The sequence below is a fragment of the Trichosurus vulpecula genome, chromosome 1 (assembly GCF_011100635.1).
Source record: "Trichosurus vulpecula isolate mTriVul1 chromosome 1, mTriVul1.pri, whole genome shotgun sequence".
NCBI classification, from domain to species: domain Eukaryota; kingdom Metazoa; phylum Chordata; class Mammalia; order Diprotodontia; family Phalangeridae; genus Trichosurus; species Trichosurus vulpecula.
In genome coordinates, this window is record NC_050573.1 from 28042638 (window position 1) to 28069894 (window position 27257).

Consider the following 27257-nt stretch of genomic DNA (forward strand, 5'->3'; position numbering starts at 1 on the left):
CTGTCCACCTCGCCAAATGACCTCTCTTTGGATCCTGTAGCTTTTCTACTCAAACTTCTTCAGTGGCACCCTCTCATATAAACTTCTGATTCCTTTGCCTGGCATTCAAGGCTCTCTATAGTCTGGTTAGCAGCTTCCCCTACCCCACATGTACTCGCCAACTTTCTTTCAGACTCCTCTGATTCAAGTCTGCCACAATTGTCCAATGCTTTCTCTTTTTTCTAAGCCTTCACTCATGTGTTTCCCTAAGCCTAGAACGCCTCTTCTTCTATTCACCCTCACCTTCACTTGCTGAAGTCCTATACATCCATCCTACAAGGTCCAACTCCAATGCTGCCACCTCCAAGCAGACCTCCCTGATTCCTTTAGGTGGTGAGGTGGAAAGAAAGGTGGGCCTCTAGGCAGGAAGACCTGAGCTCAAATCCAGCCTCAGATACTTACTAGCAGAGTGACCTTGGATAAGTCACTCCACCTCTGTTTGCCTCAGTTTCCTCATCTGTAAAATGGGGTTAATAATAGCACCTACTTCTCAGGGTTTTTTGAGAATCAAATGAGATAATATTTGCATAGTGCCTGGTTCGTAGAAGGCACCATGAAAATGTTAGTTATTATTTTTAGTCAGAAATTATCTACCTTTCTGTCCAATTCTACCTCCCACAGAACTTAACACATCTTACTGCATTCTGTACAAGAGTTATTTTGTATATGTCACAGCCCTTCCTACCCTCACCCCACAAATCCACGCACCAGTGGACAAGGATAATTTATCTACCCTGGGACCAGACAAGTGGGCTCTTCCTGACACACAGTAGGCACTTAATAAATGCTTGTTGTGGTTGTAGGGCTTTAAAAATTGGCACCATGGAAAGCATGTTAGGTGGCTTGGGTTTGAAGTGCAGATTGGCTACTCCTTACCTGTGTGACCTTGAACAAATCACTTTACCTGTGTTTGGCTTTTCCTTAAATTCAAAATGACAGGATTGGTTTTGATGGGCTGCCAGGACCTTTCCAATTCTAAACCTGTGATCCTCTGATTTTTAATAAATTGAACAGCTCCCACACTCTGACCTCCTGCCCCCCCCATGAAAGAATTCTGGTAAGGCAGATTTTAAAATACAATTTAAACCAGTCCTGTGAGCCTTTCTGGGCTCTTGTTTCCTCATATTAAAACAAGGGGTGTGTGTGTAGAAGTAGATGGCCTCCGAGATCCCACCAGCTCTAAAATCATGCCTTTATTACCATTTCTGCGGTATAGGGAGCTCCCCAGTGGAGAACTTCTTTTATCAAGTTGACGCGTATTGTCCTCTGAAGGCCCCTCTTTTTGTAAGGAGGATGCTTTGTTTCAGCGCCATATAGGCTATATTCAGCCTGCATATAAATTGCATCAACCATCTTACAAACGGGTTTGTGACAAGGTGGGTGGGCGTTCACAGGAGAAGAATGAAGAAGCTCTCGGTGGGGATACATTCTTACCAAAAGCTGCCACCCTCAACTCATTACCAGCAGAAGCAACTCGAGGCTGGCACCATTCCCAAGCACAGACGCATGCATAATCAGATTTACCACACCTAGCCACCCAGATCTAACCAGGCCCTAGATTCTCAAATCCCACCCCTTCTTAAATGAAGAAAGAGTTACTCTTCCATACAATCAATCAATTAGCATTTATTGAGCTCTTACTGTGTGCCGGGCACTGTGCTAAATGCTGGACAATAGGCTGGACGTCACCATTCCGTTTACACCGATTGGCAAGCTTCTTTTAAACATGGCATCAGACCCTTTTCTAGAGCACAATTGCAGAATGCCAATAACCATCTCAATTTTTGTGAAGTGAAAAAAAAAATCTCATTTTGGAATTCCCTTTTTTTTCCCCGTGTAATTTCCCCCATGTTTGAATCAAATCTATTTTTTACACCACCCCCCTCCCCAGTCCCTTGGAGTCGCCCTGGGTACCCCAGAAAGGCTGGGCCGTGGCTTCCAGCCCATGCAACCTTTTAATCCGTCCCCACGGGCCTTAGCATCACTGCATTTCAGGGCATGCATGTATCAAGCATCTCTTGCCAGCGCTGCGGCGTGGGCGTGCAGCCAGGTTGCATTTTCAGCTGCAGGTGCCCTGGGCTCTCTCCCTGCAATCCAGACACACAAAGACCTCTGCAGACTCCCGGGGCGTGGTGGAGAGGGGGGCGGGGGTGGGGTGGGGGAAGGGCTTTAGCCGCATCCGAGGAAATAAAAAACCAGCGTTCTTTCTTTACCTGCAATCACAGCTGCATCATTCATGTCCTGCCAAGCCAATCAACTGGGCAGTGAGGCGTCCACGTGACTTCCGACTTCTTTCCCCTAACCCCACCCTCCGGGCCTATCCCTCCCCCGGGCTGGAGATTGGTTTGAGCCGTGGGCGCTAGGACCGCCTCAAAGCCTTCTCCTGCCTACCGCACTCTAACGCCCGCCTTCCCCTTTCACCCTAGCCAATAGGAAGGCGGAAACTCGATCGAACGGCGACCGCGACGCCCAATGGGCAGCGAGCGCCGTTGGGGCTCGGTTGCTGGGGCAGACGGGAGGGTGGAAGGTAGAAGGAGCGTCTGCGGCACTGGCGTCTGGTTAGCTCTGGGCGCGCGTGGGCCCAGGCAGGGGGGGCTGCGGAGCCCCGCAGCTCGCGCTGCTGCGGGCGTCTCTTTGCGTGCTCGGATCGCTGGCCCCGGCAGTGGAGGAGAGCTGGTCATTGCACTGCCCGAGCCAGGGAGTGGAGGAGAGGGCAAGGTTCGGGGGCGGCCGCCCCCGGCCCCCCTTCCTCCCTCCAGCGGGCCAGGAGCCCACCCAGGCGGGCCGGGCTCTCGGGAGCACCCCCGCCTTGCCATCCGGTTTTGCCCGGATCCTCGCGTGCGGGAGGCGATGGGGTGGGGGGCCCCCGCTAGGCTGAGCTGAGCTGCCGCATTGGGGGGCGGGGCCCGGAGCCCCCCGCCCCCCTCCGGGCTGCAGCCGGCCGTGATGGGCCCCGCAGCCCCACCCGCCCCCTGGGCTGAGCCCCTTTAGCTCGGAGCCCCCTCCCCTCTCTCCGCGAGCCTAGGCCCTTGCACCCCCGGCCCCCCGCGGGCTCGCCGCAGCCTGCAGCGGGGCGGGGATGGTGAACTTGGCCTCTATGGTGTGGAGGAGGCTCCTGAGAAAGCGCTGGGTGCTCGGCTTGGTCTTCGGGCTGTCCCTCATCTACTTCCTCACCAGCACCTTCAAGCAGGTCAGTCTCACCCCCTCCTTGTGGATTTCTTTTGTCCTTTTCGGCTGTAAAACTCTTAGGACTGTGGGGGAGGGGACCTGGGTTCAAGCCCCCCCCTTCTGCAGCCTCCAGGCCAGCAGACGTGGTTCGGTGCAGGAAAGGACCTTAGAACGTGAGAACCGGACCGCCGGGAGGGACCCTCTGAACCTAGAAGGACGCAGCAGGGAGGGACCCTCGGAACCCAAAAGGACGCAGCAGGGAGGGACCCTCAGAACCTAGAAGGACGCAGCAGGGAGGGACCCTCAGAACCCCCTGTCAGCGCTGGAAGGGATAATAGATAGGATCTTGGGGTGAGAGCTGGAAGGACCTCGTCTCATCCAGCCCTGTGCCATGATTTTTCAGCTGTGGAAACTGAGGCCTGGAGAAATTTCAGTGACACGCCCAAGGTCACGCGGGTAGTCAGTGGTAGGGTCCCCTTTCCCTCCCTTTTAGAGCCACAGCTGGAAGGGCCTCACACTCACCTCTTTCAAACCTTTCATTTTATAGATGGGGAAATGGGCCCCAGAGGTTAGGGGATTTACTCTAGATCGTTTAGGCCAGATTAGCTGTTTGACCTTGTACAAAGTCAGAATCTGATATTCTGAGCCAGAGGGGGTGTTAGGAAGAGATACTGTATCTCTTAGTTTTACAGACCTCCCTGAGTGCCTTGTAGGGGACTAGAACCCAGGAGTCCTGAATCTCCCAATGCTCCGCCCACTTTGCTGGGCCTGTTGACAACCTTAAAATGGGGCTAGAACTACCCAACCTAACTACCGCATTAGCGACGTCGACATCTGAAAAGGTGATGGGGAGACCTGAGTCTGGAAATTTGGAGGATGACGAGCATTTGAATTGGATCGAGATGGATGAAAGAGATGGAAGGAGACCTTCCCAGGCAGTGTCCGTAACGAAGCCGGGAGCCTGGTCCCGTGATTTTGTTTGTCTGCGCTTTGCGGTTTCTTCCGCAATCACAATTAGGCGCAGTGGGCGGGGTTCCAGTTTTGTGGTCGGCCTGGCTGGGTGGTTGGGGGGCGGGGGCGAGGGACCAAATATGTGGACAGGAAATAAATGACCTTGAACGGGCAATGAGGAATGTTTCAACTTTCCCCGACTAGGCTGTAATGGCTTGGCAGGAGCGACTGGAAGAATGAGAGAGAAAACCGATCTGTTGTCTTTGTTTTCTTAATTGTTTTGACTGGTACTAGGAAACCAGGGTTCTTCCCCTCCCCCGCCTTTTTTTTTTTTTTTGTAAACAAGGGAAGAATGTTTGTATGAATTTTGCCTGTGAAGTATTTTTTCATAATGAGCTGAATTTTAAATATTTAGCCCAGAGAAGGAAAGAAGGGTGGGGTGCAGCAGGTTGCGTCTCTGATTTCTGGTGTAGTGCAGTAGACTAGAAAAGAGATTAGCTTTGTTCTGCGCGGCGCCTGAGGTTAGAGCCTGAAGCAAATGATGGAAATTGGAAACATTTTATTTTGGTAAGGGAAAAACAAAACCAAACAACTCTCTAAAAATCAGGCCTCCCAAATGGAGAGGGCTGCCTTGGGAGCAGTAGTGGGTTCCCATCTTTGGGGGTAATCAGGCAGACTGGAAGGAGTGGCCATTTGTTCAGAGGTCATTTAGAGGACATTACCTGCCATATGCAAGGTCCCCAGGATACAGAGACAAAGGGTCTCTGCCCTAAAGGGTTTTCTATTTCCCTGGATATGGTATAGAGGAGATTCTCATTCAAGCTTAGATTGGACTGTCAGGTCTGTGAAATACATGCAGCTGGTTTTTAATACTGTTTAAACGTCACTGTCAAGGGTTCATCACCAACCAAAATCTGGGAACTGTGGTTTAGTGGATACAGAGTTGGTGTTGGAGTCAGACATGGGTTCAAGTCTCTCCTCTGGCTGGGTGACCCTGGACATCATCTTAGTGCTCTAGGCCAGAGGTATCCAAAAGGGCTGCCTTGTGACCAGCAGCATTCACCAGATGAAAATGCATTTGGAAAGTATTTAACAACATATATAAAAATACAATAGAACATAGACAGTGTTAATATGTGGTTTTCTTAATCTACTGTGGCAGGGATCCTTATGTATGGGTTAATGATGCTGGTTTGACACAGCTGCTCTAGACAACTCTTTTTTTTTTTAATTCAAATTAATTATTTATTTTTCCCCAATTATGTGTAAAAAACTATTTTTAACATTCATTTAAAAAAAAACACTGGGTTCCAAATTTTTCCTTCCCTGCGCTGTTGTTGACACGGCAAGCAATTTGATATGGGTTATACGTGTGCAGCCATGCAAAACATATCTCCATGTTAGTCATGTTGTGAAAAAAAATAGACAAAAAAAGCAAGAAAGTAAAGAAAAAGTATGCCTCGATCTGCATCCAGACTCCATCAGTGTTTAATCTGGAGATGGATAGCACTTTTCATCCTCAGTTCTAGGCAACTCTTAAGGATCATTAGTTACAGAGAAGGTGCCAACCCGTATTGGGAGAGGGAATTTTCCTCACCTGGGAGTTCCCTGTTTGCATGAAATCATGAATCTAGCCCCTAGCCTTGATTTCCAGGAGATTCTAGCATGTGGCAGCTGGAGGGAATGAGGAAGGATTTTATGTTGGAGGTATCTTTGAAGAGAACTGTATGGCGCAGTGAATAACGTGTTGGGCCTGGAGTCATGAAGACCTGAGTTCCAATGTGGTCTCAGACACTAGCTATGTGACCCTGGGCAAGTCACTTTACCTTTTTCAGCCTCGGTTTCCTAATTTGTAAAATAGCAATCACCTCACAGGGTTGTTGTGAAAATCAAATGACTTGACATATAAAGTTGTAGAAGTATTAATTATTATTTATTATTATTAATTAATTATTAATTATTATTCCTAGTTCAGTCATTTCAGTTCTGACACTTTGTGTCCCCATTTGGGGTTTTCTTGGCAAAGACACTGAGGTTGTTTGCTATTTCCTTCTCCAGCTCACTTTACAGATGAGGAAACTGAGGCCAACAGGGTTAAGTGACTTGTCCAGGGTCACACAGCAAGGAAATGTCTGAGGCCAGATTTGGACCCAGGCATTCCTGATTCCCAGGTCTGGTGCTCTAGCCACCGGGCCACCCAGCTTCCTCATTGAGCCCCCTCTGAGCGCTGCTCATATGCTACTATCTTAATGAAGGCTTTCTGAGGCAGTATGGTATAGGGAAAAGAGCCGTAGTTCCTAATGCTGAAAATCTGGGTTCAAATCCTGCCCCTGAGGCTTACCATCTGAGTGACCCTGGGCAACCCCTCTGAAGATGAGTTTCATCAGCTGTAAAATGAGCGGTTTGGGCTTGGTGACCTCTGAGGTCCTTTCTAGCATTAGGTCTTTGGATCCCCACTTGTTAAGCCTCCTTGCCCCACCCTCCTTCCAAGAGGATTTTGCTGGTATTTTCTATCTTGTATAGATGTATCTGTGAACATTTTGTATCTGCCTAGGGTAATGTGAACTCTCATGAGAGACAAAGGCTTTTTCCTCTTTCTTTGTTTTTTTTCCTCCAATCTTGAGGGCTTATCGCAGTGTTTGGTACATAGTAGGGGCTGAATAAATGCTTGCTATATTGAATGGAATTTTGATCAGCTCTGGGTTGGCCTGGGTGCAGTCACCCTCCCCTCCCCCACCAACTCTGAGATTTGGGAATTTCCATCTCCACACTCCCATGAGGTCTTAGCAGCTAGCTCAGCAATTTGACCAATGCCTCAGTTTCTATCAAGCAGCCCCAGAAAATTGGTCATTGGATAAAGTGGAACAATGATTGTTCTCCTTTTCCCTCCCTCTCTCCCCCTCTCTCCCCCTCTCCCGCTCCCTCCCCTCCCTCTCTCCTTCTCTGTCTCTCCTTCTCTCTCTTTCCCTCTCTCTCTCTCCCCCCCCTCCCCCCTCTCTCTCCTCCCTCCCTCTCTCTTTTCTCTCTCCCTCTCCCTTCCCCCCCCCCTCTACCTGCAGAGCAGTTATAAATATTAACTCTGTCATGCTTGGCTTCTTTCCGGCCTCGGCTCCTTCTTCTTTGAGCAATTCGGGGAAAGTAGCTTGGAGCCAGGGGGCCTGTTTGGTTTGGGTCTGAGGTCAGGAGACTGTGGTCTGATTCGTCACTGTCAACATTTCTTGAAAATAATGTAAAAATTGTCTCAGCTCTTAATGAAAGGCCATGTTTTTTTTTAAATGACATCACCTTCATTTTCAAATATAGACTTTTCCCCTCCCTTACCCAGTGATGAGCCATCTCTGAAGTGTGATCCCTGCATGAACCTGGGTTTTTAAAAAATATTTGGATAACTGTTTCAATTTAAGTGGTTTCTTTTGTAAGCCTTTGTCTTTTATGCATTTAAATGCATGATTCTGAGAAGCGCTTCCTCGGACTGGCCCACAGGGTCTGTGACACAAAGGTTGGAAACCTCTGCCTTATGGCAGAGACTTAAAAAAGAAAATTCATGGACCACTGCAGACGTGGCCATTGGATTTCCCTACCAATAAGGCCTCCTTATTGTGCTTTGTGGCTCATAGAGTGCTTTCTCACAACAATCCATATGAGGATGAGTCTGTAATGGAAGTGTCACTGTCTCCGTTTTACTGGTGAGAAATTCCTTACGACAGCCAAGCAGAAGGCATTGTCCATTTTGCAGCCAGTGTAATAGCTAGCATTCATAGAGCACTTGAAGATTGGCAAAGCACTTTATAATTTTTCTCATTTGATCCTCACAACAACCCTTGGAGGTCGATGTTATTATGATCCCCATTTTACAGATTAGGAAACTGAGGCAAACAGGGTTAAGTGACTTGCCCAGGGTCACACAGCTGCAGCTGGATTTGGTGGATTGAGTTTTCCTTTGCCACCTAGTTGCCTCTAATTAGCTCAGGAATAACTAGAAAACTAAGTAGGTGGGTTTTCTCAGTGCTTCATCTTCTCCCAGAGTGCTCATCCATCCCTACTGACCACTACCCATAGGTGAAGTCCGGAAGTCGTTCATCGCTTACCATCATTTCTCCCTGGTCCTTTTTGCAGGAGGAGAGAGCTGTGAGGGACCGGAATCTTCTCCAGGTTCAAGACCGTGAACAGCCCATCCCGTGGAAAGTGCAGTTTAACCTGGGCAACAGCAGTCGCCCAAGCAACCAATGTCGGAACTCCATCCAAGGGAAGCTTCTCATCACCGATGACCTAGGTACAGCCCTGGCCCTCTCTGGGCTTCAGCTCGGCCCCTCCAGTGCTGTCCCACTCTGGGCCTCGTCGTGGGCTCTTGGAGAAAGCAGAAAGTGGATGAGATCTGTTTCCTCCTCTGTAAAATAGGGATGAGTATACTCACTACCTACCCCATGGGGAAAAGTGATTTTTATTTAGTGCTTACTATGTGCCAGGCTCTGTGCTGGGCATACCAAGAAAAACAACAACATGGTGCTTGTCCTTGGTAAGCTCACATTCTGATAGAGAAGCCAACACGTAAACAACATGAGACATACGGTATAAATGGGAGGCAATCTTAGAGGGAAGGGACTAGCAACAGGGGGAGGAGGAGAGATGAGGAAAGACCAGAAAGGCCTCCTGCAGAGATGAGATTTGAGCCACGTCTTTGAAAAAAGCCAGCAGAGAGAAGGAGGGAGAGGCAGGCCAGCCAGCGACAGTGCCAGGAGTCAGGGAGATGGAGAGTCTTAAAGGAATGAAGCATTTATTAAGCACTTACTGTGTGCAAGGCTCAGTGTTAAGTGCTGGGGCAAATTAAAAAAATTAGTCCCTGCTCTCAAGGAGCTCACATCCTAATTGGGGAGACTGTCATTGGAAATGACGTTAAATTAGAGCCGCTTGGCTGCTGCACCTTATGGACCTCTGTATCTGATTTGCAGCTGAAAATTTCCTTGTCCCACACCCTAAGGACCACAAGACCTCTCCATCTGATTAACAGCTGAAATACAGTTTCAGCTGCAAATCAGATGGAGAGATCCCCTTTGGGTACTGCAGTGAAGCAGATAAGAAAACAGCTCGAATTTAATGTCATTTGCATTAATAAAATCTTATCTGTTGCTGATATTAACCTGTTTGACAAAGCCAAGGACACTGGTGTGAAGAACAGCAAGGAGTCAGGTGTTCCTGAGTTATAGAGGCTTTGGAGGGGAGAAAAGCATGAGAAAACTGGAAAGATAGGAAGGGACCAGGTTGTGAGGAGATTTAAAGGTCAGGCAGAGGAAAATGAATATATCTGTGTATGTATATTTGTAAGTGTACATATATCCACATATATGTACACATACATATACACATATTATCTTTATATATTGTATATTTACTATAATATAAATTATTGAATCAATCAATTTATTAAACATTACATAATTACATATAAATTTATTAATAAATTTAATTAAATATTTAATATGTGTTACATATGTGTATGTATATATGTATAGATATATATAAAATTTAAATTTATATTTTATAAATATAATGTATTATATATAAATATATACACACATGCGTAATCCTTGACATTAGTAGAGAGTCGTTGAAATCTCTTGAGGAGACTGATATGGTCTGAACCTTGCTTTCAGAAAGTCACTTTAACAGCTGGACAGAGGATGGGCTAGTTTGGAGAAAGACGAGAGGGAAACCCCCTAGCAGGCTAGGTGTTAAGGCATGAGTTGATAAGGGCCCGTATCAGGGTGGTAGGTTCGTCAGAGGAGAGTTGGAGATATAGGAGAGGTGTTCCAAAGGTAGAAACAACAGGCCTTAACAACAGATTGAATATTGGAGGGTCTGAGAGAGTGAGGGCAGAAGGATGATCCCCCAGAATGGCTGAGAGGATGGATGGTGGAGCCCAGTCCTAGGGAAGTGAGATAGATGGGCAGGTTGGGGGGAGGATAACAGGTTCTGTTTTGAATATGTGGAGTGAGAATTTGAAGTGAGTTCATAGCATCCGGTTGGAGTTCTCAGTTGGAAGAGGCAGAGGCCCAGATGAGGTCCACAAGGAGATGAAGCCCCAGTCAGGACCCATAGCAGCCACATTGCTGGATCTCTCTGAGGCTCCCAAAGCTTCTTTCTTTAACCTTGTCTTTCTTGCTTAACTAGCAGTGATAAATCGTGCTAACACAGCCCAGTTAGAAAGTATGAGTCAGACCCCTGAGGCCTAAGAATTGGGTTTCACTGTGGGTCACTGCCACGGATGCATAACTGTTAGACTTAACAGTCAGATCCACAGGTCCTACAAACTGCTGCAGTTGGTCTAATCACTGTCTACAGCTCAGAGAGAAAGGCCTCTTGAAATGACTGGTCATTCCCTTTCCCTGTGCAGTCAGAGAAAAATAGGCCTGCCTTGCCCACCTCAGAGAGTGTCCATGATGCTCTGTCTTCATCCTGGGGCTTCTCTTTGGTTCCCAAGGTTACGTCTGTGAAAGGAAGGACCTGCTTGTGAATGGCTGCTGTAACGTCAATGCTGCCAGTGCCAGGCGTTTCTGTTGTGATGGCTGCTTGTCCAATGGATGCTGTGGCGCCTACGAATACTGCGTCTCCTGCTGCCTGCAGCCCAGCAAGGTATGTTGTTGGGATCATGAAGGGCGTTTAATAGACATTCACTCATTGTAGCCTCATCCTAGGGATAGGAGTGGTTTTTATACCTATTTTACAGATGGAAAAAGAGAAGCCCCAGAAGTTTGGAGTGACTTGCCCCATTCACACAGCTAGTGTCTAAGTAGGGATTCAAACTAGTCTTCCTGACTCCAAGTCCAGACCTGGGTCCGTTAGGCCATGCTTTGAATACCCAGGAAGAAGGCATAGGGTTCCAGTAGAGAGAGCCAACGATTGGGAGTTAGGGTGAGCGGATGTATGTTCAAATCCCAACTCTATTCTTTGTTATCTGTGTGGTCTTCGACAAATTACTAATCCCTCCGGGCCTCAGTTTCCTTATCTGTACAATGAAAAACTGGAAACTGGATGATCACTAAAGTCTTTTCCAGCAGCTGGAGAGCACCGGCTTGGGATCAGATAATATAATTTAGTTTATCACCAGTTTTGTAACTTTGATTGTATGAATCTGTGAGCCTTATATTGCCACTTGGATGCTTCCTTTTATAGAGGAAATCTGGTAGTCCACACACAGTGTATGAGTGCCCGTTTGTCCATAGCCCCACCAACACGGAGTGTTACCTCTGATCACTTGTGGAAGGTGTATAATTTGCCTTTCTCTTCAGAGGGACTCTTCTTCTTGCCCCTCCCTCCCCCTTCCTGTCCTTTATTTTATGACTATTATTAAGACTCCTGCTGCGATCCTCTTTCAGAACCTGTTGTCAGTGACAAGAAATTAGTTCCTGTAACCCAGCCCATGTTTATAAGGAAAGAAGCTCATTCCCAGCCGAATGGGCGGCTCCAGAGCATCATGAGCCTCTGTGAGCAGGTTTTAGATAAGATACTTGCTTCTCTTACAGCCCCATGGAGGAAAGCACTGGATTTGGAGTCAGAGGCCCTGGGTTTGAATTCTGGTTTAGCCACATGCTATACATACGTGACCTTGGACAGCTCATTTCCCGGGGCCTCAATTTCCTCCTCTATAGAGTGAAGGAGTTAGACCAGATGACCCATGAAGCACCTTTTGGTTCTCGAGCTGTGATCCCCTGATCCTTTCTGGGCCTAGACTTCAGTTGGTTTGCTAAGATCTTACAGCCTGAACTTCCTCTGTTTCCTTAGCAATTACTCCTAGAACGGTTCCTCAACCAGGCCGCAGCAGCATTCCAAAATCTCTTCATGGCTGTGGAAGATCACTTTGAGCTGTGTCTGGCCAAATGCAGGACTTCATCTCAGGTGAGGAGATAGAATGGGGTGCAGGGTAGGTTGGAGAGGGAAGGAGAGGAAGGAAGAAAGACTTTGGGAAGCCAGACATCTCGGCTCTTTGGGCTGAAGGTAAGGGTAAGAATGATCATTGAAATGATAAGCAAGCATTTATAAAGCACCTGCTGTGTGTCTTCACTCTTCTGATTGCTGGAGATTCAGAGACAAAAATGAAAATGCCCCTGCCCTCAAGAGGCTTATATTCTATCAGGGATACAGTATGTACATGATGTATTCAAAATAGATTTAAAAAAAATTATAAGGCATTTTTTTACACTGACTCTGAGATCAATTCCATTTGATTTAACAAGCATTTATTAAGTGCCTCCTGTGTACCAGGTACTATACTAGACACCAGGTATGAAAAAACAGACAGTCCCTAACTTTAAAGAGCTTGTCAGAAGGGGAATTGTAATTGTCTTTCATTCTACATTCTAAACTGACTTATTTGCTATTCCTTAACTTAGAAATATTACAGCTCCCACTGGGACTTTTTATAGGCTGCCCCCTCGTGTCTAGAACACACCACCCTCCCTCCTGCATCTCTTGGAAATGTTGGCCGCATTTGAGGCTCAGCTCATGTACCCACATCAACCAGTAAAACATTAGGAATGTACAAAGTAGAAAGAAGGTATCACCTAAGAGGAGGTTATACTAGCTGCTGGGGCAATTGGGAAGGTTAGGCTGTCATTAGTTCTCTAATTGTTGGGGGTACTTTTTTCTCAGTGGAGTTCTTGGCTTTTATAACACCACCATCACTGAGACAGAAGGATCCTGCATAGGACAGAGGGCCATTTTTAAAAAATCTCCTTTGTGGATGCCATGGCCAAGAAACTCACTGACTAACATCCAGCTTGCTGGGGCTGATCCCCTCCTGGCTTCTTTCAGCATGCTTGTCCTCCGTATCAGACATGGTCTCTTGTCAGGGTGACATTTGGGATTCTTTCCAGTTTGGTAGGACTGATCTGAGCTTGTATTCCACAGCTAGCACCTTTGAATAGCTGAGGTCACCTCTAGTCCTCAGGGAAATAGATAAGCGCTGGTCTCTTTGGAAGATCCTTCAGAAGGATTCCTTTGTGAGGGGTTATAAGGGCTGTTGTCTGCCAGTTACCAGATGGAGAAGCAAAACATGTACAGATAAAGGATTGGAGGAAAGGTTTGGACCATAATCTCATAAAGGAGGAATACTGGGACTAGCCTCCTTTCATCTCAAGTCTGGGGAGTGTCCCAGTATTGTCTGGAAAGAGGCTTTCAGGCCTAGGAGAATTCTTTCTTTCCTGCCCTTCCTGCAATAAAATTAATTAGCACTTGCAAATAACTGGCTGTTTAAGGTTCGAGGAATATCCTGAGTAGAGTAGAGGGTTGTTTTATTGTAGTGGCTATAACTTCTTGGTGGGGGAGGTGAGTTAAAGATAAGCAGATACCTTTATGGATGGTTAAATTTCTTTTAAACTCCATCCCTTTTCAAATTCATTGTTATTTATTTATTTTTAATATTCATTTTTTAAAAATTTGAGTTTTGAATTCTCACCTTCCCTCCTGCCTCTCCCAGACCCATTGAGAAGGCAAGCAGTATGATGTCAGTTATACATATGAAGTCATGCAAAACATTTCCATATTAGCCATGTTGCAAAAAAAAAAGAGAAACCTAAAGGGAAAAAAATTATGCTTCAGTCTGCATTCAGAGTTTATCAGTTCTCTCTCTGGAGAGGGATAACATGTTTCATCGTGAGTCTTTTGGAATTGTCTTGGATCATTGTACTGATCAGAGTAGCTAAGTCATTCACGGTTGATCATCGCACAGTGTTGCTGTTGGCGTATACAGTATTCTCTTGGTTCTGCTTGCTTCACTTTGTGTTAGTTAATATAAATCTTCCCAGGTTTTTCTGAAACTATGATTAAATTCTTGATGGAGGCAGTGCTATGAAATTTTTTGTCTTTGCACCTCCAGGACTTAATTATAGTGCTTAGCACATAGTAGGTATTTAAGAAATGCCTCCAAAGTCAGTTCAAAGCCAGAAAGACTTAGGTTCAAATCCTGCCCTTGATACATACTGGCTGGGTGACCCTGGACAAGTCACTTATTCTCTTAGTGCCCTAGACAACTAACATTTGTTGGAGAGAAGTGCTAAGTTGCATTTGTGAGGGAGTTTCTGTTTACTAATTAAATCACAGGTTTACTCCCTATTCCTTTCCCTACAACTAATTCTTTTTCTTTCAAGGCAACTTAATGATGCAGTGGATAAAACTTTGGGCCTAGAGTCAGGAAAACCAGAGTTCAAATCCAACCTCACACATTATTTAGCTGTATGACCCTGGGCAGGTCACTTAATTTTTGTCTGCCTCAGTTTCCTCATTTGTAAAATGGGGTTAATAACAGCACTTGCCTTTCAGGGTTGTTGTGAGGATCCATTGAGATAATAGTTGTAAAGTTCTTAGCTCAGTGCCAGGCACATAGTAAATATAAATGTTAGCTAGTATTGGCTATCATCATCATTATTGTAATTAGTGCTAAGGACTCTTTCTGCCCCAGATGGCCTCTCAGCCTGGTACTGGCTGTTCGACGAGCCTGCTTCATGTAGGCCAAAGCTTTTGACCCTCCATTGGGCACCCAGTAATCTTCTCCCCTTTATTCTGTGACTGGCTCCCACTTTCATGAAATCAATAAGTGTATTGGTTGACAAGGCTCTTCTTCAACCTTAATCACTGACTCAGACCTCTGCATCCTGCCTTTCTGATTTGTAAATTGTTCTCCTTTATTGTTTCTTAACTGTGTACTTGGAGCTCTATCGTTAGGCTATTCTTGGCTTAATGGCAGGTGTGATGGAAGCATTTGGAAGCTTCCTGCGTTACCATGTTCTTAACAACTTTTCTCCTGGATTAGGCTTTTCAGGAAAGCATAACATGTGGGGAGTTGAGAGTCTAAATAAACTCTGTTGTTGGAGAGATGCATGAAAAGGATAAATGAGTTTGCTAGTCATTAAACATTTCTTAAGTGCCTACTATGTGCTAGGCACTGTGCTCAGCTTTATAAGAGGCAGATGCCTGATAGACACTTGCGGACAGTTGTGGTATTTTGGTAAAGGGAACCCTGCTCATTGCCTGGGATTTAAACAGACCAATTACATTAGGTTTGGCCTTCTGTGCCCTGCTTCCTGGGATTCTGTGATTGAATTGGTGTAGGAAACAATTTATGAGCTTCAAGAGTTGCCTCTGAGAGTTTAAGTGATTTTCCCTGGGTCACATAGAGGCTGTATATGTCAGAGGTGGGTGTTGAACCCAGGTTTTCCTTATGCCTCAGCATCTCACCAGCTGTATATCTGCTGTTGTCTCCATGCTCTACCACCTTCCTTATTTTTCCATTCCCTCCCCCCAGTCCTGGAACCATAATCAAATCAATATTTCTGGGGTGAGGGGGGCAGAACCAGCATGGCAAAGTACAGGCTCAGTGGAACCCTCCCAAATTGCCCTCCAAACACCTTTAAAATAATGCCTCAAATTGAATTCTGGAGAGGCAGAACCAAGAGAAGGTCAGTGTGAGATATTTTTCCAGCCCAAGACAGCTTGGGAGGTTGGCAGGAGGGGGGTGTGATGCTGAGGTGGAGGCCTGGCCAGAGTGCACGAGGCAGCAGCACCAGTGGTAGTCTCTGGAGGTGGCTGTAGTGTTGTGCTGAAAAAAGGCGAGACCCGGATATAAATTTAGATGTGGATTTATTGAAGCGCGGCGACTGTTCGGAGTAATTACTCAAATCGAACAGCCCTGAGCAAAGGGAGAGAAAGAGTATTTAAAGGGAAAGAACACAATTAGATTTCCATGGAGATGGGGACACAAACAGTAGGACAAGCTGAGGCAGGATTATTTCCGTGGAGAAGGGAACACAAACAATAGGGTCCGTGGAGATGGGAGTATAAACAGTGGGGTCCGTGGAGATGGGAGTAAAAACGGGGGTGAGCTGGGGCAAGATGGAGAAACTGGAGGCGGGGGGCAGGGCATAACAGTAGCAGCAGCAGCTTCAGGAGCTCTCAGCCCAGAGCCAGGAAGGGCATGGGATATCTACTCAGAAAGAGATTACAGGAGATGCTTTGCTGGTGCAGGGTGCAGGATTCTGTTTCATTGCCCATGTACAGTTCTGTGTCAGAGTTTCAGGGCCAAGAGGAGTGTGCTAGCAGCTACAGGGGAGTAAGGTTCCTTCCTGGGTAAAGCCCAGACCACTGTCCAGGAGAGCAGTGACCACAGAATTCCTTGGATCATACCACCTTGGAAACATTAAAAACTTACAGAACCCCCAAAACTAGCTCTGAAAATAGCAGAACATAAAGCCTGAAGCTTGGGACAGTGTGCCTCTCACCCCAGGAGCAAAGCTCACTTTACCATAAAGTTAAAGTCAAGAAATAGGCTGGAAAGGTGAGCAAACAACAAAAATATATATATATATACTGACAATAAAAAGTTACTATGATGACAGGGAAGATCAAGTCACAAAGTCAGAAGATGTTGATGTCAAGACAGCTACATGCCCTCAAAGGGGGAAAAAGTTAATTGGACACAAACCCAACAAGAATTCCTAGAAGAGCTCAAAAAGGATTTTTAAGAATAAATGAGAGGTAGAGGAAAAATTGGAAAAGGAAATGAGATTGATGCAAGAAAATTATGAAAAGAGAGTAGCTTGGTAAAGGACACACTAAAAATATTGAAAATATAAAAACCTTAAGAAACAGAATTGGACAAATGGCAAAATAGGAACAAAAATTCACTGAAGAAAAACACCTTAAAAAGCAGAATTAGACAAATGGAAAAAAGAAATAAAAAAAAAACTCATTGAAGAAAATAATTCCTTAAAAATTAGAATTGGGCAAGTAGAAGCTAATAACTCCATGAGACATCAAGAAACAACAAAACAAAGTCAAAAGAATGAAAAAAAAAAAGGAAATGTGAAAAAAAACTGACCTGGAAAATAGATTGAGGAGAGATAATTTAAGAATTAGTGGGCTACCTGAAGGCTATGATTAAAAAAAAAAAAAAGATCTTGGACATCATATTCCCCACCCTCCCCCTTAGAGGTATTTTATTTTTTCAATTACATGTAAAGATAATTTTCAACATTAATTTTTATCAGATTTTGAGTTCCAAATTTTTTTCTCCCTCCTTCCCCTCCCTGTTCCCCAAGACAGCAAGCAGTCTGATAAAGGATATACATGTAGTCACGTTAAACATATTTCCACATTAGTCATGTTGTGAAAGAAGAAATCAGAACAAAAGGGAAAAACCACAAGAAAGGGGGGAAAAAAGAGAAAATAGTATGCTTTGATCTGCATTCAGATTCCGTAGTTCTTTCTTTGGGTGTGGATAGCATTTTCCATCATGAATCTTTTAGAATCCAGGCATCATATTTCACAAATCAAGGAAAACTGCACCTATATCCTAGAACCAGAGGGTAAAATAGAAATTGAAAGAATCCACCGATCACCTCCTCAAAGTGATCCCAAAATGAAAACTCTAAGGAATAGTACAGCCACATTCCAGAGCTCCCAGGTCAAGAAGAAAATATTGCAATCAGCCAGAAAGAAACCATTGAAATATCATGAAGCCACAGTCAGGATCACATAAGATTTAGCAGCTTCCACCTTAAAGGTACAGCGGGCTTGGAATAGGAAATTCCCAAAGGCAAAGGAACTAGGATTACAACAGAGAATTACCTACCCAGCAAAATTGAGTATAATTCTTCAGGAGAAAAAAGTGGGTATTTAATGGAATAGAGGACTTTCAAGTATTCCTTCTGAAAAGACCAGAGCTGAATAGAAAATTTGACATTCAAATCAAGGGAAGCATAAAAAGATAAACATAAAAGAAAAATCATAAGGGACTTAATATGGTTAAACTGTTTTCTATATGGGAATATGATACATGTAACTTCTAAGAACTTTTATCAGTTAGAAGGAATAAACATTTACAGAGGGCATAAGAATGAGTTGACTATGATGCAGTGATCTCAACAAAAAAGAGGAAAAGGTGAGAAAGAGAAATACAGTAGGAGAAGAATAGAGAAAATTATCTCACATAAAAGAGGTGCACAAACGAGTTTTTTTTACAGTGGAGGGGGAAATGGGGAGTGGGGGGAAATGCTTGAACCTTACTCTCGTTGGAATTAGTTCAAAGAGGAAATAACATACATACTCAGAATCTATCTCACCCAAAAGGAAAGGTATAAGAGAAAGGAGAGGGTAGCAACTGAATGAAGGACTGATTCAGGGATGCAGTGGTCAGAAGCAAAAGACTTGAGAAAGAATAGGATAAAAAAATGAAAGAGATAGAGGATAAACAAGAAAAAAATAAGATGGAGGGAAATATACTAATCATAACTGCGAATATGAATGGGATGAAATGACCCATAAAACAAAAACAGAGCAGAATGGATTAGAAACCAGAACGCAAAAGTATGTTTGCAAGAAACACACTTGAAACAGAAAGACACACACAGAGTTAAAATAAGGAGCTGGAGCAGAATCCGTTAGGTTTCAGCTGAAAGACTGTAGGTAGCAACCATATTGGACAAAGCAAAAGCAAAAACAGGCCTAATTAAAAAGCAGGGTAGCTACATTTTGCTAAAAGGTAACAGACAATGAAATAATATCAGTACTAAACATATAGGCACCAGATGGCAAAGCATCCAGATTCTTAAAGGAAAAGTTAAATAATTTAAAGGAAGAAATGGTAAAACTATACTAGTGAGGGACCTCAGCTTTCCCCTCTATGAACTAGATAAATCTAACCATAAAATACATAAGAAAGAAGTTAAGAAGATGAATAGAATTTTAGAAAAGTTAGATATGATAGACCTCTGGGAAGAAGTTGAATGATAATAGAAGGGAATATACCGTTTATCTCAGCATACATGGCAACTTCACAAAAATTGACTCTGTATTAGGGCATAAAAACCTCACAAACAAATGCAGAAAAGCAAAAATATTAAATGCATTCTTTTCAGACCATAATGCAATAAAAATTACATGCAATAAAGGGCCTTGGGTGCATAGATTAAAAGCTGGTTGGAAACTAATCTGAACTAAAATAATTAGGGTAGGTAGGTGGCACAGTGGATAGAGCGCTGGATCTGGAGTCAGGAAGACTCATCTTCCTGAGTTTAGGTCCAGCCTCAGATACCTACTAACTGTGTGAGCTAGGAAAGTTAGTTAATTCTGCTTCAGTTCCTCATCTGTAAAATGAGCTGGAGAAAGAAATGGCAGTCTGCTCCAGCATCTTTGCCAAGAAAACCTCAAAAGGGGTCATGAACAGTCAGACACAACTGAAAAATGTCTCAACAACTTTTATACCAATAAAATAGAGAAAGAGCAGATGAATGAATTGGGCACTCAACTAAAAAAACTAAAAAAAGAACAAATTAAAAATCCTCAATTAAACACTAAATTGGAAATCCTCAAAATTAAAGGGAAAATTAATAAAATTTGAAGTAAGAAAATCATTGAACTAATAAAACTAGAAGTTGGTTTTGTTTAAAAACAACAATAATAATAATAATAAAATAGATAAACTATTGGCTAATTTGATTTAAAACAAGAAGGAATAAAATCTAATTACCAGTATCAGAAATTAAAAGGGTGAATTCACCACCGATGAAAATGAAATTAAAGCAGTTATTGGGAGCTATTTTGCCCAATTATATACCAATAAATCTAATAGTCTAAGTGAAATCATGATTGTGTACAAAAATATAAATTTCCAGAAGAGGAAATAGAATACTTAAACAACTCTCTCTTAGAAAAAGAAAATGAACAAGCCATAAATGGGCTTCCTAAGGAAATTGCCCCAGTACCAGATGGATTCACAAGTGCATTCTACCAAACATTTAAAGAACAATTAATTCCAATACTATATAAACTATTTGAAAAATAGCCAAAGAAGGAGTCCTACCAAATTCCTTTTATGACACAAATATGATGCTGATGCTTAAACCAGGAAGAGCAAAAATAGAAAACTATAGACCAATTTCCTTTATGAATATTGATGCAAAAATTTAAAGTAAAATCCTAGCAAGGAAATTACAGCACTATGCCACAAAGATCATACACTGTGACCAGGTGTGATTCATCCTAGGAATGGAGGGCTGGTTCAATATTAGGAAAATTATCAGCATAATTGACCATGTCAGTAACAAAAACAACAAAAATCATATGATGATTTCAATAGAAGCAGAAAAAACTTTCGACAGTCTATACACCCATTCCAAGCTTTGGGGACAAGAACTTACTATTTAGCAAAAATTGCTGTGAAAGCTGAAAAGCAATTTTGTAAAAACTAGATATGGACCAACATCTCACAATGTACACCAAAAAAAGGTCCAAATGGGTGCATGGTTTAAACGTAAAAGGTGACATCATAAGCAAATTAGAGGAGCATGGAAAATTTTGCCTGTCATGTCTTTGGATGAGAAGGATTTTTAACCAAATGAGATCGAGATGATCATGGGAAATAAGATGGGTAATTTTGTTTAAATTAAAGAGCTTTTGCATAAACAAAAGCAATGCAGCTAAGATTAGAAGGAATGCAGGAAATGGGTGTGGGATGGAATTGTACAGCATATTTCTCTGATAAAGACCTCATTTCTCAAATATATAGGGAACTTAGTCAAATTTATAAAAATATGAATCATTCTCCCAGTTTGTAAATGGTCAAAAGAAATGAACCCACAGTTTTCAGATCAAAGCTATCCATAGTCATATTTTAAAAAGGCTCTAAATCACTGGTGATTAGAGAAATGCAAATTTAAATAATTGAGGTACCATCTCACAACTATCAGATTGGGTAATATGGCAGAAAAGGGAAATGCCAAATGTTGGAGGAGATGTGGAAAAATTGGGACAGTAATGCACCATTGATGGTGTTATAAACTGGTCCAGCCATTCTGAAGAACAGTTTGGAACTATGCCCAGAGAACTATAAAACTGTGCATACCTATTGACCCAGGAATATCACTTCTAGGTCTGTATCCCAAAGAGATCAAAGAAAAAGGAAAAGGACATAAATGTACAAAAGAATTTATAGTTGCTCTTTTTGTGGTGGCAAAGAATTAGAAATTGAGAGGATAGCCATCTATTAGGGAATGGCTGAACGAGTTATGACATATTATTGTGTCATAATACTATTGTACAATAAGAAATGATGAGCAGGAGGATTTCAGAAAAACCTTGGAAGAATTACATGAACTAATGCAAAGTAAAGTGATCAAAACCAGGAGAACATTGTACACAGTAACAGCAACATTGTACAGCGATCAACTGTGAAAGATGTAGCTACGTAGATTAATGCAATTCAAGACAACTCCAAAGGACCCATGATGAAAAATGCTATCCAAAGAGACAATTGATGGATCCTACGTGCAAATTGAAGCATAATTTTTTCTTTTATTTTTCTTGCTTTTTAAAAAATTTTGCAACGTGACTAATGTGAAACATGTTTTGCATGATTTCACATGTATAATTGATATCACATTTCTTGCCTTTTCAGTGGGAGAGAATTTGAATTCTAATTTTTTAAATGAATGTTAAAAATAAATAATAAAAAATTTTGAAAGAAAGCAAGAAAAAAAATTAGTGCTGCTGCTTACTGATGGAAGAGTATATCCATTTGCTCTTTCTGCTCCACTCCCCATCTCAGAAACTTTCCAAGCTAGAGTAACCCCCTCTCTGGCCACCATTTTCCCATATGTCGTATTTCCCTCATTATAATGTGAGCTTCTTGAGGATCTGGACCAACACAGTGCTTTGTGTGCAGCAGGTGCTTAATAAATTGTTGTTGAATTAATGGTTGAATTGGAGGAAGAAGCAGCTAGAATGTGCAGTTTCTGATCAAGGTGTCCAAAGTTGTCTCCTTCTTCCAAGTTGGAAAGTCTTGTGAAGTTTTGTGTGTTTTCCCTTCCCTTCCCTTCCCCTCTTCCTCCCTCCTTCCCTCCCTCCCTTCCTCTTCCCCATCTCTCTCTCTCTCTTTCTCTCCCCCTCTCTCCCCCCCTTTTTCTCCCTCTCCCCCATCTCTCTTTTTTTCCTCTTTTTCTCTCTCCCCTTTCCCCCTCTTACCCTCACCCCTTCCCCTCTCTCTCCTCTTTCCCCCATATCTCTCTCACACTGTCATGGGTCTCTCTCACACTTTCATGGGTCTCTTCTCTTCCTCTTCCCTCACAGAGTGTACAACATGAGAACACCTACAGGGACCCCATCGCAAAATATTGCTATGGAGAGAACCCCCCAGAGCTCTTTCCTGCATGATGGGGAGCTGGGGTGGAAAGAACTGCGCCCGTAAGGCCAGAATGTGGAGGAGGAGGAGTGGACCTGAAGACCTCAGCCTGCTCTGGGGGGGGTGGGGGTGGGGGAGGGGTATCTCTTCAGACTCAAAATGAGCCCATGGGTTAGAAGACTAGCCCCTCCATTGGGTGTTGGGCCTCTGCCTGCCCCAGTGTGAGATAGAGGATGGTGCTGAAAGGGACCATGAGGAAACCAGGACCCCTCCTCAGCTGCCCACCCACCCTCCTCCCTGCACTGAACACCTTGGCCCTGCTGGGCTGACACATTCTCTCAAGCTGCAGTTCAAATCGGGATCCAGCCAGGTGGCTGGATCACCTCAAAGAGAGCCGAATCTCCTCATTTGTCCCCTCCCTCTTCCCTTCTTACAAAAGGGACCTAGTTGTTCCCTTTTGGTTGGGTTTGGGAGTTCGATGTTCCCCTTGTGGGCCAAGCCCCAGCTTTGTATATAGCTGTAAATTATTTATTGGACTGATTTGGGCTAGTAGAAAAGAGTATTTCCTGCAGCCAAAACCTGTTGCCTTTCAGCTTCTAGTCAGATGTGTCCCAGAGCAAAAGATTAGATTTCTGCTGATTCCTTGTGTTAACATGTTTTGTGAGTTAAAAGAATTTAATTGTACACATCAAATCGCTTTTCTCCTGGGGCTCAGACTTCTCCCACCAGAGCTCCAGATTTTCATCCTGTGAGATGTCTTCATGCCTAATGCTTCTCCATGTCAGTGGTGCCCTTTTACCTTCAGCCTAATGTACAAAAGAATTTGATACCTCCCAAAGGACATGACTGCCCAATACTCCAGTGGGCCAGCTGGCCTACCCTTAGGTGTTGGCTCATCGACCAGCCATTGAGAGAACGATCTTACCTGAGAGTCTCATGCTGGAATTTGCCTAGTTTCTGATTCTGCATGTTGAGCTTCTGGTTGCTTCCCTTGGGGGAGGCCTCGGGAAAGTTGTCCCTGTTTCTATGAGGCTGGATAGAAAATGCCGAATATATCCTTATAGTGTATGCCTGGCAGATGATGTCTCGCTCTGCTGCATCAGTGTTGCCAGCCCCTGAATTGATGTTTAGCTTCTCCTGTGCTCCACACAGCTCCCGGCTTTAAGGGGCTGTGGTCTGTTATTATGTACTAGGATAAGTGAGGGAAGGGGTGGCCGCTTCTGTCATGGCAAGGGAGTATTTGCCTCATGGCTGGCTGGTTGGGGTGCCAGGGTTCCCAGGATGGTAGAGTAACTCCAGTCCTTTGACCTGATGAAGAATGGGTGCGTAGCTGCCTTTGCAAGGGAAGCAAGAGCGTGCTGGGCTGGCAATCAAGAGACCTGAGGTTGAGTATTTGGGTCTCCGCTCCACCACAGGCTTGATAGATGATCTTTGGCAAAGTATGACCTGTTTTTTCGTCTGTGAAATGGAAGGGTTGGATTGAATGATCTGTAAAGTTGCTTTTAGCTTTGATTCTCTGTTTTAGCTCCCAGTCTGTTCCAGCCAACCACTTCCCTCCTCTGTTCTGATGCCTTCTTGGTCTGTCATTCTGTGTGCCAGGTGCAACTCTGCCCCAGCTTTGCTTCTTGCACCAAGTGTTAAGTACTGCGCCCCCCAGCTTTGCTCTGCTCCAAGTGCTAAGCCTCCCCCCCCCCCCCCCCCCCCGCTTTGCTTCTTGCTCCAGGTGCTAAGGGCTCCCCCCAGCTTTGCTCCTTGCTCTAAATGCTAAGCTTCCCTGCCCCCAGCTTTGCTTTTTGCTCTAAATGCTAAGTTTCTTGCTCTAAGTGCTAAGGGCTCCCCCCCCCCAGCTTTGCTCTGCTCTAAGTGCTAAGGGCTACCCCCCCCCAGCTTTGCTCTGCTCCGAGTGCTAAGGGCTACCCCCCCCCAGCTTTGCTCTGCTCCGAGTGCTAAGCGCCCCCCCCCCAGCTTTGCTCTGCTCCAAGTGCTAAGGGCTCCCCCCCCAGCTTTGCTCTGCTCCAAGTGCTAAGGGCTCCCCCCCAGCTTTGCTCTGCTCCAAGTGCTAAGGGCTCCCCCCCCAGCTTTGCTCTGCTCCGAGTGCTAAGCGCCCCCCCCCCCCGCTTTGCTCTGCTACAAGTGCTAAGGGCTCCCCCCCCCAGCTTTGCTCTGCTCCGAGTGCTAAGGGCTTCCCCCAGCTTTGCTCTGCTCTGAGTGCCAAGAGCGCACCCGCCCAGCTTTGCTCTCCTCCGAATGCTAAGGGCCTCCCCCAGCTTTGCTCTGCTACAAGTGCTAAGGGTTTCCCCCAGCTTTGCTCTGCTCAGAGTGATAGGGGCCTCCCCCAGCTTTGCTCTGCTCTAAGTGCTAAGGGCTCCCCCCCCCAGCTTTGCTCTGCTCCAAGTGCTAAGGGCTCCCCCCCCAGCTTTGCTCTGCTCCAAGTGCTAAGGGTCCCCCCTGCCAGCTTTGCTCTGCTCCAGGTGCTAAGGGCTTCTCCCCCAGCTTTGCTCTGCTCTAAGTGCTAAGGCCTCCCCTGCCCCAGCTTTGCTACTTGCTCTAAATGCTAAGCTCCCCCCCCCCCCAGCTTTGCTTTTTGCTCCAAGTGCTAAGGGCTCCCCCCCCCCGCTTTGCTTCTTGCTCTAAATGCTAAGGGCTCCCCCCCCAGCTTTGCTTCTTGCTCTAAATGCTAAGGGCTCCCCACCCCAGCTTTGCTTCTTGCTCTAAGTGCTGACCCCTCCCCCAGCTTTACTGCTTGCTTCATGTGCTAAGTGCCCCCCCAGCTTTGCTGCTTGCTCTGTATGCTAAGGGCTCCTGACCCCCCAGCTTTGCTGCTTGCTTCATGTGCTAAGCCCTGCCCCCCAGCTTTGCTTCTTGCTCCATGTGCTAAGAGCCCCCCCACTTTCTCCTTGCACTGAGGGTTCCCCTCCCCCCCTTTGCTCCTTGTTCCATGTGCTAAGCTCCCCCCCCCTTGCCTTTGCTGCTTGCTCAATGTACAACACACAACATCTGATGCTTTCTTAAGTTCAGTGAAAAGATTTCCTTCCCCCTCCCCCAACCTTTTCCACCTAAATCTGAAGCTTTCTTGGTTTGAGCTTCCCCCAAGTACTGATGCTTTGTTGGGCAGGAAGCTGAAGCCTGCATCCCCTCTTGACCCCCTCCCACCCCAACTCCAAAGCTCTGATCCTTTCTCGGTCTGTCCTAAGAGCTCCCCCCCCCCATCCTGCCCCCAGCTTTAATGCTTTGATGTGTGAGAAGGGCTTGCCTCTAGCTTTGATGCTTTCTTGGTTTGGGGGCTGTTTTCCCCCAAAAAACGGATGTTTTTTTCTTCCGTGTACTAAGGGACCCTCCTGTCCTTCCCCCATCCCCCACCAAATAATAAGAGCTCTGACTGATGCTTCCTTGGTCGGTATACTAAGAATTCCCACTTTTTGATTTTGATGCTTGTTCTGTGTGCTAAGGGCTCTTTCCACTCTCCCCCCCCCAAAAAAAAATTCTGATGCTTTTTTACTCTGTGTGCTAGAGCTCCCTGTCTCTCTTTCTCTCTTCCTCACACCCCCCCCCCCCCCAGCTTTGATGCTTGCTCTGGGTGCTAGGGACTTTCCCCCACTGCCAGCTGTTTCACATTGATTGTCTCTTCTGTTTGTGGTGGATGTGGTATCATGCCTCGTTCTTTCTCACTGTTAATGCTTTGTATATGCCTGTACACACACATGCTTGTGTTTCCCTCCTCCGGGCCCTGTCTATCTGGGAGTAGGGCTTCCTCCCACCATCTTGGATTCAGCAAGTTTGATGGAGAGGATAAGACTTGACTCCCTCTGTCCCCCTCCTCATCTTTCCCTGTGAGTTCTTTCTTGTTACCATGTAGAATAACCACCATTGTATGTTTCTGCCCATTACCTCATTGGACACAATAACCCTGGAAAAGTTGGGTATCAGGTAGTGTTGTCCCCATCCTACAGAGGAAGAAACTGAGACTTATCATTGGTGCCCAGGGTCACTTGGCTAGTAAGTGTGGATGGGGGAGCCAGGGTTCATATTTGGGTCTTTCCACTCCGTGCATTGGGCATTTTTTCCGCTCATCATGTTTCTGAAAGTATTTCCCTACTCTTCCCACTCAGAATCCCCCAAGGAAAGTCATCCTTCTGTAGGATGACCTAAATAAGCTTCTGAAGACAGTGACTTGATTTACAACCTTGTTTTTGCCTTTTCCTCTTGTGTTTGGGTGGGGCCTTCTCTGTATGTAATGTGTTTTCAATGGTGCTGACTTAATAAAATTTGTCTCTCAAAACTACTCGAGTGTCTTTCTTAACCACGGCGCCCTTCACTTCATGAGGATGGAGGGACACGGGGCCAGCTCACTTCTATCGATTCCCCCCTGGCCCGAGTCCTTAGGGAATTACATGAGAGACCAAGTGGCCCACTGAGTCATCTTCAGCAGCTAAAGACTGAGCATGAAGGAAGAACCTGTTTGCGAGTGGATTCTGACTTTTACAGGGAAATGCTCTATTTCCAGATAACTAATTGGTTGGCTGTTGTCCTTTGTTCTTGAAGAGGACCAAAACAACGTCACTAAGTCGGGGTCAAGGTACGGTGTGTCAGACTGCGGCTGTTCAGATGGGCTGGGTACAAATAGTCCATATGAACGTTTGGAGTGGAGATGTCTTTAAATTTGTGCATATCATGAGATACCTAATTAGAATATCTTTGAATACTGGTGCCTTAGACTTTTCAGGACACTTAGGAATGTTGTCTCTATCTCCTTGTGAAGTGAAGAGCACAAATTTCATCCCTGTTTTCCAGATGAAGAAACAGGTCCACAGAGTTGATTCCTCTTCTACCTCTCACACTTGTCCACTTCTCTCAACTTGGCTGCCACCTGAGGTCAGACCCTAAACAACTAGGCTGTTCTGATGGCTTCTAACTGATCCTCCTGCTTCCTCCC

General features: G+C 45.0%; 1 protein-coding gene across 1 annotated transcript; it reads left to right on the forward strand.

Moving 5' to 3' along the window:
• The first annotated feature begins 2527 nt into the window (after positions 1-2527).
• SPRING1 (SREBF pathway regulator in golgi 1) lies at positions 2528-26606 on the forward strand. Its single transcript, XM_036741086.1, has 5 exons — positions 2528-3229; positions 8275-8431; positions 10637-10788; positions 11938-12051; positions 22273-26606. Exons 1-5 carry the CDS (start codon positions 3119-3121, stop codon positions 22354-22356), a joined length of 618 nt encoding a protein of 205 aa, XP_036596981.1. The 5' UTR covers positions 2528-3118; the 3' UTR covers positions 22357-26606.
• The last annotated feature ends 651 nt before the right edge of the window (positions 26607-27257 follow it).

What these genes read in the sequence shown, in the direction of transcription:
- SPRING1 (XM_036741086.1), top strand. Translation starts at nt 3,119, where the DNA reads ATGGTGAACTTGGCCTCTATGGTGTGGAGGAGGCTCCTGAGAAAGCGC. An exon ending in TCACCAGCACCTTCAAGCAG is followed by an intron (nt 3,230 to 8,274) that starts GTCAGTCTCACC and finishes TCCTTTTTGCAG; the next exon opens with GAGGAGAGAGCTGTGAGGGA. An exon ending in AATGCAGGACTTCATCTCAG is followed by an intron (nt 12,052 to 22,272) that starts GTGAGGAGATAG and finishes CTTCCCTCACAG; the next exon opens with AGTGTACAACATGAGAACAC.